The following is a 20,331-nucleotide window of genomic DNA, read 5'->3' as shown; positions in this document are numbered from 1 at the left end:
TGCATTAACTTAAACTGGTAGAGTTAAGTTGCTCTCAAAAAAAAACTGGTAGAGTTAAGGCATAGCCTCTCATATTACAACCCTATCGAATCAAAATACATAAGCATATTAATGTTTGAAGGTGGATCCACATAAATCACAAAATCCTGACTTTGGAAAGCCCCCCTTTTTGCTAGTTTGTATGCGCACTGGTTCGCCTCACGGAAGCAGTGCCTAATCTTCATTTCTGGTATCTTCCCCATGAGTTGCCTGCAGTCCCAGATAAAAGACTAGTGAGCATTGTTACTACACAAGTTGCAAGCCAACCATTCCATCACAACTTTTGGGCTTCTGTACCTATTTAAAAAATCTATAACGACCACTGTTATCTATATCATATCATATACTATATAATAAAAGTTAGGGTCAGTTAGAAATTGTAGTTATGCCAAGTGATTTTACCAAATGCATATACTATTTTTTTTTCTTATATTCTTCTCCTATAATTTCTAAGTTGATAAAAATCTTAATTTGATTACAATTCAAATTCTTCATCTAATCCTTTTATTATTAATATAATTAACTACACAAAATTTTTTTTACACTATTAGTACTTTACTAGCAGTAGGTTTCTCTTGACCTCTAAATTCTTTATTTCAATACCTTCTCTTTATTTTATTATTTTTAAATTAATTAAAAATATTAATCTTATTATGATTTAAAATTCTACATTAGTTAATCCTCTTTCAAGTTGATATATCATCTAATTTTTGGAGATGAGAAACTCACGCCAATATATAAATCCCCAAGACATAGCTAGTATGTATTTCTCTTTTTTTTTAGATAAACTTTTGTTGAGGTCTAAAAAAAGATCACAGTGAGCCAAGCCCAAAAGAAAATAAGCCAAGCCCGAGGAAGCAGGTGCAAGGGGACCACGAAAGAGAAGAAATGGCAGGCCCAAGAGGCTTGAGGCCCAAAGGAAAAAAAAGAAGAAACATCAAGAAGGAAAAGAAACCCACGGCAAGAGATTAAAGAAAATAGCTAGGATCCTCAGCAACCATCAAGAGACACGGATCCTTCCAGGCGCATAAGCGCAGTCAAAGGAAGATTAAGACAGTTCGAAAGAAAAGGACAAGAAAAGAAAACAAGAAACAGAGCAGAAGCCACAAGCCCCAAAAGACCCAGCAGAAAAAAGAGGAAGTAACCAGCGACCTCTCATGGCGCAAGTGGGAAGCGCCTCGGGGAACCAGAATGGAGAAATACGAAAAGGGGAATGGCAACAGATGACTTTCAAAATCGGCAGAATGGGATTCCGCCCGGATGGGAAAAAAGGTAAAAAGAGGAGGACTGCCAAACGATGAGATCGAGAAAGGAATGACCTCAGCACATCTCGAAATAGGTAACCAGCCATGGACTTTCAAAGGAATCAGAGCTAAAAAGAAGGAAAGAATGAAAAACAGAGAATAGAACCTGTTGAGTGATGGGCACGATACATGCTCTGTTAACCATAAGACAAAACAGGGGAACCAATGGTTCCCCTGGGATTCCAGAATATCACTATAAAAGGGGGGGAGAGGCTACGAAGAAAATGCAGAGATTTTTGAGAAGTGAAAAACTATCGATAAAATTCTGTAAAAGAAGAGAAAACTGAGGGAAAGTTAATAATATTGTTTCCCGGTATCCTGTAAAAGCCACTATTGCACATACTCGGATTCAAAGAGAATCAAACTTTGCAAGTTTTGAAGGTTGAAATAGCCATTCAAGACTGTAATTTTTAAGCTTGATTGAATCTTGTATCACGTCTTAGTGAGCATACTGTAACCATAACAAAGAAAATATTAATGAAATATGTCCCACTGATTCAAAGATTCTTATAACATTATTTTGTGCTCTTTTGTTGATCCTGTTCTCTGCATTTACCTTACTGTTTTGATATGTCTTTCAATACGAATATCCTTGCTTGTCATTTTACGTGTATTTTAGGAAGCATACCCTGTGCATCACTTGATTCTTAAATAGCTTGTTAGCTGCGGTGATTCAAGGCCCGGTCCACCAAACCACAACTTATTAGGCCTGGGATCCTTGGGCCTGCGTGTCACAAAAAAAAGGCACTCTCACAACTTTTTTAGGGGTTTTACTTATTTTCTTCAGTTTGTCAATCTTCTTGCGGTTTTTAGTTATAAAATTCAAACCGTTTGAAAACATAGTTAATTGAAGTTCTAAATATGCAGTTGCAGGTTGGATGAACCATTTTCTATACCTATTAATGCTACGAGTATGTCTTATCAACATAAATAGATTAATTTATTAGAGTATTCCCAACAATGAATTTCTCAATTATTTCTAAATACTTTGTTAAATGATTATTGCAACATTACATGGTTATTTTAATACTTTGTTAAATGCTGCTTGTTCTCGACCTCACATGAATAAGTAAAGAATTATTTAGATTAAATTCTTCATATTTTACATATTTATTGCTAATATATCCATACATCTTAAGTTTAATTAAAAACTAGTCGCTAACCCGTACGATGCATGGGAAAGCTATTGAGTATGACTTATTATTTTATATGTATGTTTTACAAATATAACTTTTGTAACCTCTTTGGTCACATATTAAGATTCCAATCTTAAAAATTCGATATGAAACATTAAATTATTAACTTTCTTTTTGTTTTAGCATTAACGGCTTCTTGGAAAATATCAATCAAACAAAAAATTAAAAATTAAAAATAGTTTCCAATAATCCAATAAATGTGGCGAAGTAAGTTTTTTTTTTTTTTTTTTTTTTTTTTTCTAAATACCAAGTATTTTAACACACACACGAGAAGAGATGAAGAGATCTTAAAACAACTTACAGTAGTGTATATTCAAAATGGCTTAACTCTTGGATACACAGCATAATAATCATATATCCAATAGTCATATATATTACTTATATATGACTATTATTAAGCCAAATGATATAGTTTAATGAATTTTATTTATTACAATATTTCAAAAAAGAAAATCATAATAAAGTGATCAGAATGGTTATTGAGGAAAAAATAATTCACATTTTGGGTTTTCTTGTAAATAAACAAATATATTAGTATATTTATAATTTTATAAATCATGAAACTTCTCCACTCCCAAGTCCAGTAAACTACCCACGTGATTCCACATTCCAATGCTTTTGCCTTTTTATATTTCCAAGTCTCATTTAGTCATCTCACTATACCAGTTTGAAAACTCTACAGACTTACAAAGTACGGATACAAGCCTTCAAGAACCAAGAGGAATGCTTCTTCGTCCATCCCAACCCATGGCTGAATTCTTTCTTCTACTTTTTTTTTCCTCACAAATCATTTAGTAGGAAATCTGAAGTTTTATGTTTGATCATTGATGTGAGGAAAAATAAACACGGAATGAAATTAAGAACATTGATTTGAAAACACAGAGTGTCTCGCTACTGCCACTACGACATCAAGGTAGAGTTGAGGAAGAAGGAGACAATAGAGTTTGTGGAGCAAAGGAGTTGGACTTTCTTTTTAAAACAAATTGCAGGAAGTTGACGTAGAGAATCAAGTTTGAAGGAAGAGAAGGGTAGAGAAGAGAGAGTAGAGAAGATTTTCAGAATTGAGGAAAAAATTTCGGGTTTTAGCTTTCTTTTTCTTTTTTTGTTCTTTTTTTTTTACTGAAATTTTTGGGTTAGAATTTTTTTTATTTTTTTATTTTATGGTAGGTTTGATTCTTGGAGATCTCTGTTGGTTTGTGGGTATGGTGGGTTTTGATTGAGGAATTTGTGGATATGGTGGGTATGGTGTCTTTGCCGTGGGTTTGAGGAAGGAGATCTAGTAAAAGGAGGAGCGTTGGGTTGGGAGAGCTGGCAGAGGAGGAGCATTGGGTTGGGGGAGCTCGTAAAAGAAGCTTAAGGTCTGCATTTTGGAGAAAGAGAAGGCAGAGCATATATCAGGGTCGGGTTTATGTTTTTTTTTTTTTTTTTAATTTTAATTTTATAAATATTGTGCTGATGTGGAAAATTGTGGGAGTTTCAGAGGTTTCGGTTATATATATATATATATATATTGATTATATGTTTTACACTTCTAGAGAGAGGGAGAGAGAGAAAGAGAGAGAGAGAGAGATTTAGGCATGCTGGACCTTACCAAAAGTTATCACTTCTTAATTTTCATCATATCTAAATTTTAATGAAGTTATTTTCGATTAGAGATCTCCTTTTATATTAGTTACATAATTATCTACCATCTTCTATTAAATTAATTTTGGACTTATATATGATTTTTTTAATAGAAAAACTTTACTTTATTTTTATTATCTATTTTGTTATTTACTTTTAATTAAATTAATAAAATATTTTCTATAGTTTATACAAGATTCTTGATTAAGTCGTGCATCGCATGGACATAATGCTAGTATACTATAAAACTGAAACTTCTAACTTTTATTTGACTCTTTAAAAAAAAAAAAAAAAAAAAAAAAAAAAAAACTTCCTAAGAGCTTTCCATATAAGATTTGAAGCTCTCATAATTTTTCACATCAGCAATATTTAATTTAACTTCCTAAGAGCTTGCCACATAGGATTTAAAAGTTTTCACAATTTTCCACATCAACAATATTTAAAAAAAAATTAATTAAAAATACTCACTTTCTCCCCAAAACAAAACCAGATAAACATTAGCATTGTTTTTAATAAAAAATAAAGTAAAACAGATTGACTCTCTTTCTCCCTTCCGAACAAATTATAACACACTATTGAAAAAAAAAAAAAAAAAATTGGGGCTATCCCGGCGTTTTTAAACCGCCAGGATAGCACCAAAAAGTGTCGCTACACAAAAACCCTAGAACCTGCACCTCTTATTACCTTCCTAAGACATAGTTCCTAAGACACAAAACTCTCTTTCTCTCTCTACGTTTGCGCTTCTTTCATGCTACACAACTCTCACCTCTAAATCTTGGTACATACTTTTTTTTCTTCATCTAGGTTTTTAAGTTTGTAGAGAGCTATGTTTTATACCTATAACTTTTGCATGTATTTTTTCATGCCCTTTTAGTATGTGTTTGGATAGCACTGAAACGTGCGTTGCATTTTGTGAGTTGCGTTTTCTCTTCTTTTTTTTTTTTTTTTGTCAGCTGCAGTAGGGGACACCGGCTACTGTTCATGAACAATAGCCGCACTTTTCTTACTTTTTAGTCCCTTTATCACATCAGTGGGTCCCGTGCACTGTTCACGGGACCCACAAATATCACTTTTCAGCAACTTTTTCATTAAAAATAGGTCTCACGACACTATTTACATATTTAAAAATTATTTTGCTACAGTGTTTTTAGTTTCAGCAAAAATAAGCTCAATCCAAACAGACCCTTAGTTATCGTTGAGCATTCCTAAATTTGCACCTTTGCTTGATACAAGGATAAGGAGATAAATGGCTTCATGCCCCTTTAGTTATTTGATGAGCTGTGTTTTTATTATTGTTATTGTTTATTTCTTTATCTTTCACCTCTTGCCCAGGCCTTTGGAGACTCAATATGTGAAGATCAAGCAAGTACTCCCATGTAGTTTTTTCATATTATAAGGATTAAGAGAGGTTCTCGGCTCTTTGGGAATTCTTTACTCTTGGCTTTCTTTCAGCATTTTATTATTTTCATTACTTATTATCATTACTTCAATTGTTTTGTTTATGATTTATTTTGTTCATTGTTTAGAGTTTAGACCCAATAACACTTGAGATCTATCAACATATTGTGAAATTTCTATCCCTAAGGCTAGATGTAAGAGAGAGCTTGAGAGAGAAAGTAAACAACTTTGACATAGCATTTGGAGTCTTATTTCAAGTACACACAATATATTTCAATTATCATGGTTGTTTTAGAAATCTACTTTATATTGCTTGCATATTGATTTGATCCATTTTATCTTTGACTATTTCTTTGTAGATGCTTATAGGGAGCTCAATTAGTGGGAAATTCAAAAGGTGAGTTTGAAAAATCCTAGAGATCTTATGGTTATTAGGATCAATATGATTCTAGTAACCTCACTAAAGATATAGTCTCATAATCAATTTGAGATTTTAGTAAATTATTTGAGTCTAGTACATTAGCACGGGTTTGTGATTTATATAAAATAAAATTTATAATGTGGGGTGACACGTACTACGCTCTCTTGAAACTAAGAAGCTTGATCCTCTGCCATGTGGCATCTAAAAGTAACAAACCTAAGTCAATACAGCTATCATGAAATGCATGTACACACACCAAGATGGTAAAGTGCAACCAATACATATTAGAAAATAAGAATTATAAAAAACGCATACCATATTATACTATTACCAACAAGTTGTGCAGATTAGCCACTAATAGTAATGAACATTGAAAAGCCTAATTTCCACAAGAACGGCCACACAAATGAAGCCAAAAAAAAAAAAAAAAAGCAATATAATAATATTTTTCTCAAAATTGATGACTTGAACAAACTGACACCAACCACGAATGTGAAGAGAAGAGACCAATACGTTTCAACCAGGTAAATTCATTGTGGAACTAGAAGACTGCAACATGAATATACATTGCACAGGATCAGAAAAATAACGTTAAGCAAATCAGAAGCTTCCAAAAGAGCATTAATTTCACCAGTAGAAGAAACTAAATCATCATCAAAACGATCAGACATACTCATGATTATCAAGTTGGAAATTTTTGAACTTGTCTCGATTCAAATCCAAGTTTAGTGGAAAACATAAGTTGGCATTAACTGGGCCACAAGACAGTATAGTGCTTCAAAGTTTACACTTTACATGGTTGAGAATTAGCAATTACAGAAGTATATATATCTGCTTCGAAACCAACAGGTTTATCTTTGTTGATTGTAGACACTAGCCAGACAGCACTTCAATCAATTTACAGAGTCACTCAAAAAAATTGAGAAACTAAGATGTAAATGTTATCTTTATATGCAAATTAATGAGTGAAATTTGATGACATGTTCATTTCATCGGTCTAACTAAATTTTCAACCATTTCTAATTATTTGTTAAGTACATTAAATTAAATCGAACCCATCAGGCAATGGATACATGACAATTGACAACATAACCGAATCTAAGCAACAACATGCTATGCTAGTTATCCAAATTATTCAGAAATTGAAAAATTTTCCAACCAAAAGTTATTCCTAACTTTGGAAAACAGCAGAAAAATCCCAAGGATAAGAAGAACAAGTTACCTCTGACTCTGAGTTAACTTCTCGACCATCTCTTTGCACATACTTCCCATCAATCTGGATGTTTGGAATGTGGGAAATCTTGGCCCAATCTTCTCCTGATCCTTTTTGGCAACGTTCACTCAAAATTGAACCGTGACGAACCTCCAGTATCTGTAATGGAGCCGTTCGAAGGAAGTCCGGCAGCGACTTTAACTTTGGGCTATAGAGAATTGTCAACTGTTTAAGGTGTGGCATTATAGTAATGCAACGTTTCTCCTCTTCTTCTTGTCCTCCACCTCCCCTCATTTCTCCAATCCCAATCCAATCTTCCCACTCGTTCAAATAATGAAACGAGAGAGATTTTAAATTCGGGAATATTTTTATTTTATCACATTTCTTGATTTCATTTTCTATTCCCAAAAACTCAATACCCACCTTTTTCAAGCTTATAAAGCAAGTTATTTTTAATGATTTGAGAGACGGAAGCTTCCCCAAAGGAGGCAAACAATCTAACTGTGTGAAGCATTTGAGAGTAAGCCTTTTCAAATTGATCAGGGGCATCGTCCAATTAGGAGACATCTTGGTGCCTTGATAATCATTAATGGATAAATTTACCAAGTCTCGAGGTGGCTCTAAGGCATTTAGAACTAATGCATCATTCTCTCCGCCAAAATGTAGATTCAAATCACGAAGGTGTTTCTTCTTCTTAAGTTGTGCATTCTCCGCCTCAGTTACATTTGCAACATTCCCCAACCCTCTTATTTCAAGAGTTCCTTGAAGGTAGTTCAAATTTTTTAATTCTTCAAGTTTACATCCTTTGTTGTCATCCTTTCCACTTACAAAGAAATATCTTAATGTTCTAAGAGAAATCAATCTTCCAATTCCTCTTGGAAACTCTAACTGTCTATTTAAAGAAGATACACCCAAAATAAGATGTCTTAAATTAATTAGTTTACCCATCCCCTGCGGCATTTTCTTGAACCCATCACTCCGAATATTGACCTTCAACATTTGTAAATTGCATAGATTGCAGATGGTTTCAGGTAATTTGTCTCCATTGTAATTACCTAAATTGAGGTACCTTAAATGTATGAAATTTTGCACGGTATCTGGAAGTTCCTTTGACTTACCATCTAGACAATCCAAAGTTAACATTCGTAACCTTCTAAAATGTTGGAATAAATTAGATAGGTTATAATCACTTCGATATACAAAATTGAGGGTGCGCAAATTTTTCGCACTGTAAATGGACACAAGATTTTGGTCCTCTCTTGCAATTTCTAAACGCAAATGGTGAGCATTTTTACAATCTAATCCCAACTCTTTGTCACTATTGATTGTGAAGCATTCATTTTTTGTCATTAACTGTGCAAAATCATGCACTATGTCATGCATTTTACACCTTATTATCTTGCCACCAGAGTCTTTCACAAAATCTTGAAAGAAAGAGAGCATGGCTAAAGATTCAAAGTATTCTCTTGCTTTGATTTCCATCTCCATATCTTCTTTTGAATTGATATATCCTTGCGCCATCCACATAAAGACCAACTCATCACTAAAAAATAAATAATCTTTTGGAAAGAAAGCACAATATGACAAACATCGTCTCAATGGAGAAGGCAAATCATAATAACTCAATAATAATGGTGCGAAAAGACCCCTCTCAACGTCTTCTAATTCCCACAAACTACTCCATAAAACCATCTCCCATTGTTCTCTGCTTCTCTTGAAGCGCATTAGACTCCCGAGAGTTTTTGCAGCGAGTGGCAAGCCTTTACACTTCTTTGATATTTGCATGCCAAGGTCTTCTAATTGCTTACATTCCTTAGAATCCTTATCAGAAAATGCTATTTTACTAAATACCAACCAACAATCTTCGTCAGACAATACCTCCAAATTGATCGTGCATGCACTACCCATCATCTTTGCAACTACGTTTTTTCGTGTGGTTACTAGAATTCTACTTCCCTGGGCACCATATTTGAGTGAAAGTTTAAATGGCTCCCATAATGTAGAGTCTTCAGTCCACACATTATCCAGGACAAGAAAGAACTTCTTTCCCATGATTAATTCACAAATTTTTTTTAGTAGACTTTGCAATTCAATAATGTTTGGGTCACCACCTCCTAAGGTTTCAATGATTGCTTTAGCAACCTTACACTGATCAAAAGGTTTAGAAACACAAACCCACATTATGTTTTTCTCAAAGTGGTCTTGCACCTCAGGATCATTATAGGCTAATTGGGCAAGAGTGGTTTTTCCAATTCCACCCATGCCCACTAAAGAGATTACATAAGGGCTTCTTTCTTCTTCATTACCCTTGCCCAAAAGAATGCTCACTAGATCACCCCTAACCTCATCACGGCCACATATTTCAGATATATCAACAAAGGCAGTAGTTTTTGGGTGCTCAACTACTTCAAGGGTAGGGCCTCTAGTCAACTCAAACCCATACATCTCTCTCACTCTTACAATCTCATCTAATTTTCTATTCAGTTCTTTTATCTTGTGAGCAATGTCGTGACGCAAAACAAGTTTATGAACTTGATAACAACAAGTAGGAGAGGGGATGAAGGGGCATACCTTCTTCTTCTTTTTCTTCACAATAGGATCATTTTCAGCAGCAGTTTCTTCTTCTTCTTTTTCAATTTCTGATTTGATCATTGCAGTGTTCCACTCATCCAGCACGTTGTCCATCTCATAGGATACGTCCTTGAGCTTTTCTAACCAAAGCTTCACAGCATGCTCCTTCATTTGTCTCTTCTCAGCATCATCGAGCACCGCATACACAACTCGTAAATTGTCTTCAAGCTTTCGGACTTCTTCATCAACGCCAACAACCAACCTTAACTCTTGTTTCGCCTCTCGAGTAGTGATTGAAGCAAACTGCTCCAAGAGAACAGATATAAGAAATTCAGCCATACTCCGATCGAGAGTGAAATTGCGATTCACAATACAAGAAATGGAAGGTGGAGATAGGAAGAAAAGGTTGTTCACAAAGTAGAAACTGAAATTAATAGCAGCTGGTGCGCCTTGTTCTTCTTCTGTTCTCCTATATATTCGAGCTTTTCCACATCGTCAATGGACTCGTTACCCACCCATATTCCTGATTGGTTGTGTAACTTACTGGGTAAGTATATAGGGACGACTTGTGGACTGGTGGGATGTCCCACATACAAATGTTTCAATGAGCAAAGCACGGCATCCACTTAATCCTAACTCAAAAACTTGGGGCCAAATCTGGTCAATGAAGTCCACGCGGTACATGGTTGGTTCACACTGAATCTTCTCTTCAATTTACCAATGATAAAAATTAATTGGATAAATTTCCAAAAACCTCCCCTGAGGTTTGAAGAAATACCAAACACATCCAACAGTTGGTGAAAATGACCAATTTACTCCTTAAAAAAGCAGACGGTGTGTACTACCGTTACTCTCTCCAAACAATTTTTTTTTCCATGTTCTCTGTTCACTTTCTTCTTCGCGCCATAACATAAATGCTTCTCTCTGAAAGCTCAAACCACATGTATTTTGAGAAAGATTACATAAAAAAATCACTAAGCCAGTACCCATTTTTCAAATCAAAACCATACATTTTCAAATCAAAGCCATACATTCTCATTTGGAAAAATAAAAATTTACATTACATTCTAAAAACAAAAATCCTCCCTCCATCAAACCAAGATCAACCCAATTAGATCCAGTATCACACAAGGCAATCAAACATAAATCGGCTCAACCAATCAACCATCCAACATCTCAACTCAAATAGATCCGTTTACATCACACCTCAAACAGATCCAAAAAAATAAAATAAAATTCAAAACAAAACCCAGACGCATTGGTGAGCATCGTGTGACCCAGCAACCGTCCGCCACCACGGCACCACCCATCGATTTCAAACCCAAACCACTCCCACCATCAAACATCACATTATTCACACCTCAAACCCAAACAAACCCCAAATTATTTATTAAAAAAAAAAAAAAAAAAAAAAAAGACCCACCGTCGAGCATCGTGTGACCCAGCAACCACTGTCCACCACGGCACCACCCATCACTACCCACACATCTTCCTCAAACCCAAACCGTTCCAACTATCAAACATCACACCTCAGACCCAAACAAAACCCAAATCAAAAAATTTTAAAAAAAAATACCCATACCCACAATGGCAACTCCACCGAACTGACCTTGCAACCGCCATCTCCACTCATCGTGACCCAGCAATCGCCATCTACAATTCATCATGATTCGCAACCCAACCACAAAGCTTTTAATGGCGGAGTATAGTGTGAGATTTGTGGTTAAACCGGCTTTGAAACCATTCCGGTGGAGGAGTTGTTGGTCCCAAGTCTGAAATTTCAGACTTGAGCTTGAGAGAGAGAGATATTTTTTGACGTGAAGAAAAAGAGAGAGAGATTTTCTGGGCGTGAAGGAGAGAGATTTTCTGCGTGATTCGTGAAGAAGAGAGAAATTACAGAATATAGTTTGATACATGGTGCTTAAACAGCGTTACACGCCGTTTGCTTTTTAGGAGCAAATTGGTCATTTTTAACAACTGTTGGACGTGTTTGGTATTTCCTCAAACCTCAGGGGAGGTTTCTGGAATTTATCCAAATTAATTTCCCCACTATATTACAAAAAAAAAAATTCCCCACATTATTAAATAGTCATGAACCTCTTTTATTTTGTACAAAAACAATGATGTCACAAAATAATTAGAGCCGAGTAATTCTACGGTACCCCCTAAAAAAGGGGGTACGGTACCCACTAGTAGGTAACCTGTTATATCAGGTTACTTTTTTCTCACATTTGACAGTTTCATCCTCACATTATGCAGTTCCAACATCACATGTGACAGTTCTCTTCTCACATTTGGTGGCTCCCTTACTTTTTTCTCACATTTAACGGTTCTATCCTCACATTGTGCAGTTCCAACATCACATGTGACAGTTTTTTTCTCACATTGGTGGTTCCCTTACCTTTTTTTTTTTCTCATATTTAATGGTTATATCATCACATTGTGCGGTTCAAACATCACATATGATAGTTCTTTTGTCACATTGGGTGGTTCCCTTACTTTTTTCTCACATTTGACGGTTTCATCCTCATATTGTACAGTTCCAACATCACATATGACAGTTCTTTTTTCATATTTGGTGGTTCCCTTACTTTTTCTCAAATTTGACGGTTCCATTCTCACATTGTGCAGTTCTAACATCAAATGTGACAATTTTTTTTTACATTTGGTGGTTCCCTTACTTTTTTTTCCTCACATTTGTCAATTTCATCCTCACATTGTGTAGTTCCAATATCACATGTGACAGTTTTTTTCTCACATTTGGTGGTTCCCTTACATTTTTTTTTTTTATTTTTTTATTTTTTACGTTTGACGGTTTCATCCTCACATTGTGTAGTTCCAACATCACATATGACAACTCTTCTGTCACATTGGGTGGTTTTCTTACTTTTTTCTCACACTTGATGGTTACATCTTCACATTGTGCAGTTCTTACATCACATGTGACAGTTCTTTTCTCACATTTGGTGGTTTTCTTACTTCTTTTTTCACATTTGATGATTTCATCTTCACATTGTGCAGTTCTAACATCACATGTGACATTTTTTTTTTTCACATTTGGTGGTTTCCTTACTTATTTTTTCACATTTGACGATTTCATCCTCACATTGTGCAGTTCTAACATCACATGTGACATTTTTTTTTTTTCACATTTGGTGGTTCCCTTACTTTTTTTTCTCACATTTGATGATTTTATCCTCACATTGTGCGGTTCCAATAATACATATGATAGTTCTTTTGTCACATTAGGTGGTTCCCTTACTTTTTTCTCAAACTTGACGGTTCTATTCTCATATTGTGCAGTTCCAACATCAGCTGTAACAGTTTTTTTTTTCACATTTGGTGGTTTCCTTACTATTTTTTCTCACATTTGACGGTTTCATCCTCACATTGTGCAGTTCCAACATCACATGTGATAGTTTTTTGTCACATTTGGTGGTTCCCTTACTTTTTTTTTTCTAATGTTTCACGGTTTCATCCTCATATTGTGCGGTTCCAGCATCACATATGACAGTTCTTTTGTCATATTGGGTGATTCCCTTACTTTTTTCTCACACTTGACGGTTCTATCCTCATATTGTGCAGTTCCAACATCACATGTGACAGTTTTTTTCTCACATTTGATGGTTTTCTTACTCTTTTTTTTCTTCACATTTAACGATTCCATCTTCACATTGTGCGGTTCCAATATCACATATGACAGTTCTTTTATCACATTGGATAGTTCCCTTACTTTTTTCTCACACTTGACGGTTTCATCCTCACATTGTGTCGTTCTAACATCACATGTGACAGTTCTTTTCTCACATTTAGTGGTTCTCTTACTTTTTTCTCACATTTGATGGTTCCAACCTCACATTGTGTAGTTCTAACATCACATGTGACAGTTTTTTCTCACATTTGGTGATTCTCTTACTTTTTTTTTTCTCATATTTGACGGTTTTATTGTCACATTGTGCGATTCCAACATCACATATGACAGTTCTTTTGTCACATTAGGTGGTTCCCGTACTTTTTTCTCACACTTAACGGTTCCATCCTTACATTTTTCTCACACTTGACGGTTCCATCCTCATATTGTGTAGTTCCAACATCACATGTGACAATTCTTTTGTCACATTTGGTGGTTCACTTACTTTTTTCTCACATTTGACAATTTCATCCTCACATTGTGCAATTCCAACATCATATGTGACAGTTTTTTCACATTTGGTGGTTCCCTTACTTTTTTTCTCACATTTGACGGTTCTATCCTCATATTGTGCAGCTCCAACATCACATGTGATAATTCTTTTGTCACATTGGGTGGTTCCCTTACTTTTTTCTCACACTTGACGGTTCTATTCTTACATTTTTCTCACACTTGACGATTCCATCCTTACATTGTGCAGTTCCAACATCACATGTGACAATTCTTTTATCACATTTGGTGGTTCCTTTACTTTTTTTCTCACATTTGAGAATTTCATCCTCACACTGTGCAGTTCCAACATCACATGTGACAGTTTTTTTCACATTTGGTGGTTCCCTTACTTTTTTTCTTACATTTGACGGTTTCATCCTCACATTGTGCGGTTCCAATTTCACATATGACAACTCTTTTGTCACATTGGGTGGTTCCCTTACTTTTTTCTCACATTTGACTGTTCTATCCTCATACTGTGCAGTTTCAACATCACATGTGACAGTTTTTTTCTCACATTTGGTGGTTCCCTTACTTTTTTTTCTCACATTTGACAGTTTGATCCTCATATTGTGCGGTTCCAACATCACATATGACAGTTCTTTTGTCACATTGGGTGGTTCCCTTACTTTTTTTCTCACACTTGACGATTCCATTCTCATATTGTATAGTTCCAACATCACATGTGATAGTCCTTACTTTTTTTTTGTCACATTGACAGTTTTTTTTTTCACATTTGATGGTTACATCTTCACATTGTGCAGTTCCAACATCACATGTGACAATTTTTTTTTTCAAATTAGGTGGTTCCTTTACTGTTTTCTCATACTTAACGGTTCCATCTTCACATTTTGTTGTTCCAACATCATATGTACAAGTTCTTTTCTCAAATCTTACCATTAATTTACATTTAGGCTTATCACTGAGGTCACTTTTTTACTTACTAATAACCGCTCATCACAATAGTAATATTTTTAAAGTTATTAAAAAATTTAAATCTAAAATTGAAAACCAAAAAAAGAAAAAAAACATCCCGTGAAATTAGCCCAGCCACAATAATTACTCTTGTTCACAAAAAAAAATCAGCTGGAATTATCTTGGTTTCTTCCACAAATATTTGAATATACCAATTAACTTCTTACACATCTCCCTTGATAGCTTTCATCACATTTAGGGGCTTACTTCCCTATAAAATAACATAGTTGAGGTCATTTTCTTGATGTTTATATTTTTATTATTTATATATGATGGTGAACCAAAAATTAGACTATCATTTTCTTGTTATTATATTATAATGGGGTAATTCCATCATGTAGTGTATCACATGTGATTGTTCTTTTGTCACATTTGATGGATTTCTTATTTTTTTTTTCTCACCTTTGATGATTCCATTGTCACATTCAACAGTACCAACATAACATTTGACAGTACTTTTGTCACATTTAGTGATTCCCTTTTTTTTTCCCTCACATTTGACAGTTTCATCCTCACATTGTGTCGTACTAACATCACATGTGACTGTACTATTGTCACATTCGGTAGTTCATTTATTTTTTCTCACATTTAATGATTCTATTGTCACATTCGGCAGTATCAACATAACATTTAACAATATTTTTGTCACATTTGGTGGTTCTCTCACTTTTATTTTTATTTTTTTTTTTATCACATTTGATGATTTCATCCTCACATTATGCAGTATCAACATCACATTTAGTGGTTCTTTTTTTTTTCACATTTGATGGTTTGATTGTCACATTAAGTAGTACCAACATCACATGTGACCGTACTTTTGTTACATTCAATGGTTTTTTTTTTTTAACTCACATTTGACAGTTCCATCGTCATATTAAACCGTACCAACATTACATTTGGGCGTTGCCAACCCAACTCCACCGAATTACCTAATAATCGATGAATATATATAACAAAAATACTCTTGAAATCTCTAAAATTTTCAAAATACTTATAGAAAAATTACCAAAACGCATCATAACACTTGAAAATTACCAAAATAACCCCGAAACTCTCAAAAATTATTGGGATATCCTTAAAACCTAGAAAATGACCAAAATGACTCTAAAACCTAGAAAATGACTGAAATACCCTCTAAACTTAAAAAATAATTGAAATACCCTTAAATACTAAAAAAATGACCTAAATGACTATGAAACCTGAAAAATGATTGGAATGACCCTGTAACTTAAAAAGTGACAATAATGCCCTTAGAACCTAAAAAACGACCATAATGCACCTTAAACCTAAAAAATGACCGAAATACCCATAGAACCTTAAAAATGATCGAAATGACTCTAAAACTTTAAAACATTTCAAAATTCCCTTGAAACCTATAAAATGACCAAAAGACCTCATAAATCTTTAAAACGACCAAAATACCCTCGAAACCCTCTACAATTACCAAAATACCCTTAGAACCTAAAAAATTATCAAAATACCCTTAGAACTTAAAAAATGACCGAATGACCCTAAAACCTAAAAAATGACCGAAATTATACTAAACATAAATAAATAAATAAAAAATGATCGAAATAACCAAGAAACCTAAAACAATGACCAAAAATACCCCATAACACTTGAAAATGACCAAAATACCTTTAAAACCCTTCAAAATTACTAGAAGACCCTTAGAACCTAAAAAATAACTGAATGACACTAAAACCTAAAAAATGACCCCATAACCTAAAAAATTACTTAAATACGCTTAGAACATAAAAAATGACCGCAATACCCCCAAAACCTAGAAACTTACTGAAATACCTTTGAAACGCAAAGACTCTACATTACATACCACAATAATAGTGCAGACACAGCAGCCAAAGTAGGCAAAAACTCAACCCTCCTAGGCATGATTATCAACCTAAAGGGAACAAAAACATTACAGAATGCTTAATCATGCATTAAAAAGAGTTTCACATTGTCAATATTTTTGAATGCTTAATATAATTTCAGTGCTTGGACTTTTGTCCCCAAATCATCACTGGAAACTAGCAAACATATTACCCTAAATACCCAAACCAAATCAAGTTGAAATACCCAAACAAATTAACCCAAAATCAAGAAAAGAAAAAAATAAATAAAAAACCCAATTCTTACACAAGACCTAGCTCCTCAATTCTAAAATACCTAGATCAAATCTAACCTTTAAAAAAAAAAAAAAAAAACCCTAAATCTCATAAATAAATAAACTTCTCAAATACTAAAAAATATTATTATCGGTGACAGTGGCAGATGATCTGAAGGTTTGGATGGTGAGCGGTGGTAGTGGCACATTGCTTTTGCCCTCTTTCGTTCTCTATTTTTTTTAACAAATCATTCGTACTCTATCTCTTTCTTTTCTTTTTTGTTTTGTTTTTATTTTTATATGCTACCCATTATGCTAATATTAGGTTTACCACTAAACTTAAATAAACGGTCAAAATTGAAACAATAAAAATAAACGGCTAAGATTTGGGTGGGTACAGTACCTACTTAAAAAATAGGTAGGTACTGTAGAATGACTCAATGCAAGAGTACCGATTTGTGACTTAGGATATTCACGTTTTAGCCAGAAAGGCGAACATCGCAATTGCTAACAAAACATTAAAAAACTGCATATAATCGAAGAGAAAGAGAAAAAATGGCTTTTTTAGTGGACTTGACGCTCACATATAAACATCTACATTGCTCCTTATACAAGGATATATATAAGAAAATACAAAAAAAGTAAGAGTTTATACCAATAATATCTTTATACTACATGTAAACCATATGTGAATATGTTTGTCTAGGTCAAAACCAGAAAGCCCAAAGATAGCAACTTCAGTCTCATGACTAAGAGATTTCGTTGTACCGGTCAAGTCTCGTTATTAGCTCCATCTAATTGAGCTTCCACATGAAAAAAAAAAAAAAAAAAAAAAAAAAAAAAAAAAAAAAAACAACAACAACAACAACAACTGAAATTCCCTTAGCAACATTTCATCCCTTGAAACACCAATAAAGATATATGTCAGCATAGGCTGTAATGTGTTCATTATAGGTTCACTACAAGTTTTTGAAGCTATTACCTCACTGAGGAAAGCCAAAGGAACCTTGGAATTCTCATCAGCCAAAGAAATCCATAGGAGATCAATGATCTAAGTTACCATCTAATTGACATACATTAGATTTTTATTTCAAGCAAATTTTAAATTTAATTTAATTTTTTAATGAGTTCTAACGTTTAACAACAATAAGGAAATAAAATTCAAGACTTGGTATTTACCTCAATTTTTGCTAATATTTTAAATATCTGAGTTCAACATTGAGTGCAAAATATCATAACTTGATACTAACAATTGTTGAACAACCAAAATTAAATAACAAGACATGAAAGAGCTAAAGCTATCAATGTTTTGAATAACTGATTGGCAGTACTCAACAACCTTAGACGACACTCTCTTTTCTCTTAACAGAATTCCTTAAACACAAAGATAACTTGATTCTCTCTTCCTTTTAATCTATTATTGTCGGACTTCTGCTCCAGTGCACTATCTACATCTCCCTAGTAAGGGGGAAAAAAGGAACTAAGTAAAAATAGCCAAATCTATGAAATAAAAGCATAATCAAAATATGTCAAACCAGAGAATCAAATGAGGGCATAGTCCAACACACATAGTAGTAGTATCTCCAAAATTTAGACATTACATGATACTACACACAAAAATAAAATATTTTTGCTATTGTCCTCAACCAATAGTATAACTGAATATCAATAATCAAGTCATATTTTGACAACTCTGAACTTTAATGTTGGAACCCAAAGATCTTGGTATTGCTCCTAAAGTTTACAGACTCATAGACTAATCAATAAAAATAATTAGATCATTCAAACCCTCAACAACTACACCAAGTCAACATTTTTACATTCAAATAGATATTCCTAGAAGTCCTTCAATGTCAAGGTTTTATACAAGAGATGGAGTAAAGTTAATTGTGTTAGAAAGCATGCAAAAAAAAAAAAAAAGTTCTCCATAACATTAATGTCCAATTGTGACAAACTTGTAGAACCCTTCCACCACTATAAAATGCACAGGTGAGCATTCTAATTCACATTATGTGCCAACTTGCCAATACCAACTTTTCTAAACAATTGAAAATAAAAATAATTGATGACCCAATTAAATTTATTAGCTAAAATGATGCCCAAGACATTATCAACCATAACATAAAAGTCAAAAGTAATGAACATAAGTTATCACAACTAATTTCTGCGAGTGTAATCTAAGAAGCAGATTTCCAATTCTCTTTTGCACTGAATGTGCCCTCAGGACTTGTAAGCACTTCCAACAAAACCAGTAAAGCAATGGCAAACACCTAAAGCCCAGTTTATCATCATACACATAAGACCATCTACGCTTTCATCAGATTCACAAAGTTTTGAATTCAGAGTACCACTTAACAAATATAGTCCCTAAAGCATTGAGAGTAAATTTCACAAATTAGAGAGAAAAAATACATTAATAAGAGAACCTAGATGGAAACCAACTAACCAAATCCCATCACAAGTGGCTAGAACAAGAAACTCATCATCATCGCAAAGCTCAACATATTTCAAGGAGAAACAAAGATATCAAATACAGCTTGAGAAGAAGAATCTCTTAAGAACATATCCCAATAATTTTATAAACAGCCATACCCAATACCCATATTCGACGATCTCAAAATCAAATAGAGAGAGGAGTGATATGTAGCCAAACTGATCATTTGGAAATTAGCGTTTAGTTTTGATCCTTGCCTTTACCAGTTAGCAAATCCAAGGAACGCGGGAAGGAGATCGATGGACACAAAGTTTGGTTCGCCCGCAGAATTGAGTGAACGCAAGAGAGAAACAGATCTGTTTTGGTTTTTTTAGGTTTTGCTTTTGCTTTTATATGGAAACTTGCTCTACCGGTAATTGGTATTCACTAAAATTATATATACGATCAGGATTAAAACTATTACAATTGAGGGTCAAGATTTGACTGGGTACGGTACCCCCTAAAAAAAAATGAGGGTACCATGGAACAACCCATTAGAGCCACCCACCTAGACCCAACCAACGAGTGAAAAAGCAAACACATCTTCCAAAAAATAAAAAATAAAAAGGTAAAAACCCATAGTAATGGGTAAAATTTATTGTTCGTGTTACCATTTAAATTTAAGTCAGAAAAAAAAAAATCAAAATAAGCTGTTTGTATTTAAAGTTTACTAGAAAAATGTAAATGAGTGATTAAGAAATTGATTCCTAATATGGAATCCGAATCTTTTATTTTTTCTACATCACAAATAAAAATTTATCATGTATAACAATATTAATTAAATTCTAATTTTATTCCTTTAATATTTCAATTATCCATAATAAATAA

General features: G+C 33.9%; 1 protein-coding gene across 1 annotated transcript; it reads right to left on the bottom strand.

The window, feature by feature from the left end:
* Nucleotides 1-180: 180 nt before the first annotated feature.
* Nucleotides 181-10,366, bottom strand: LOC115955326 (putative disease resistance protein RGA3). Its single transcript, XM_031073417.1, has 3 exons — nt 7,204-10,366; nt 6,447-6,530; nt 181-249 (listed from the first exon to the last, which is right to left on the bottom strand). The coding sequence occupies exons 1-2, from the start codon at nt 10,102-10,104 to the stop codon at nt 6,498-6,500; spliced, it is 2,934 nt and encodes a 977-aa protein (XP_030929277.1). The 5' UTR covers nt 10,105-10,366; the 3' UTR covers nt 181-249; nt 6,447-6,497.
* Between the last annotated feature and the right edge of the window lie 9,965 nt (nt 10,367-20,331).

The sequence above is a fragment of the Quercus lobata genome, chromosome 8, assembly GCF_001633185.2.
Source record: "Quercus lobata isolate SW786 chromosome 8, ValleyOak3.0 Primary Assembly, whole genome shotgun sequence".
NCBI lineage: Eukaryota > Viridiplantae > Streptophyta > Magnoliopsida > Fagales > Fagaceae > Quercus > Quercus lobata.
The sequence above is the reverse complement of the archived record's forward strand: the minus strand, read 5'-3'. Positions and strand labels throughout refer to the sequence as shown.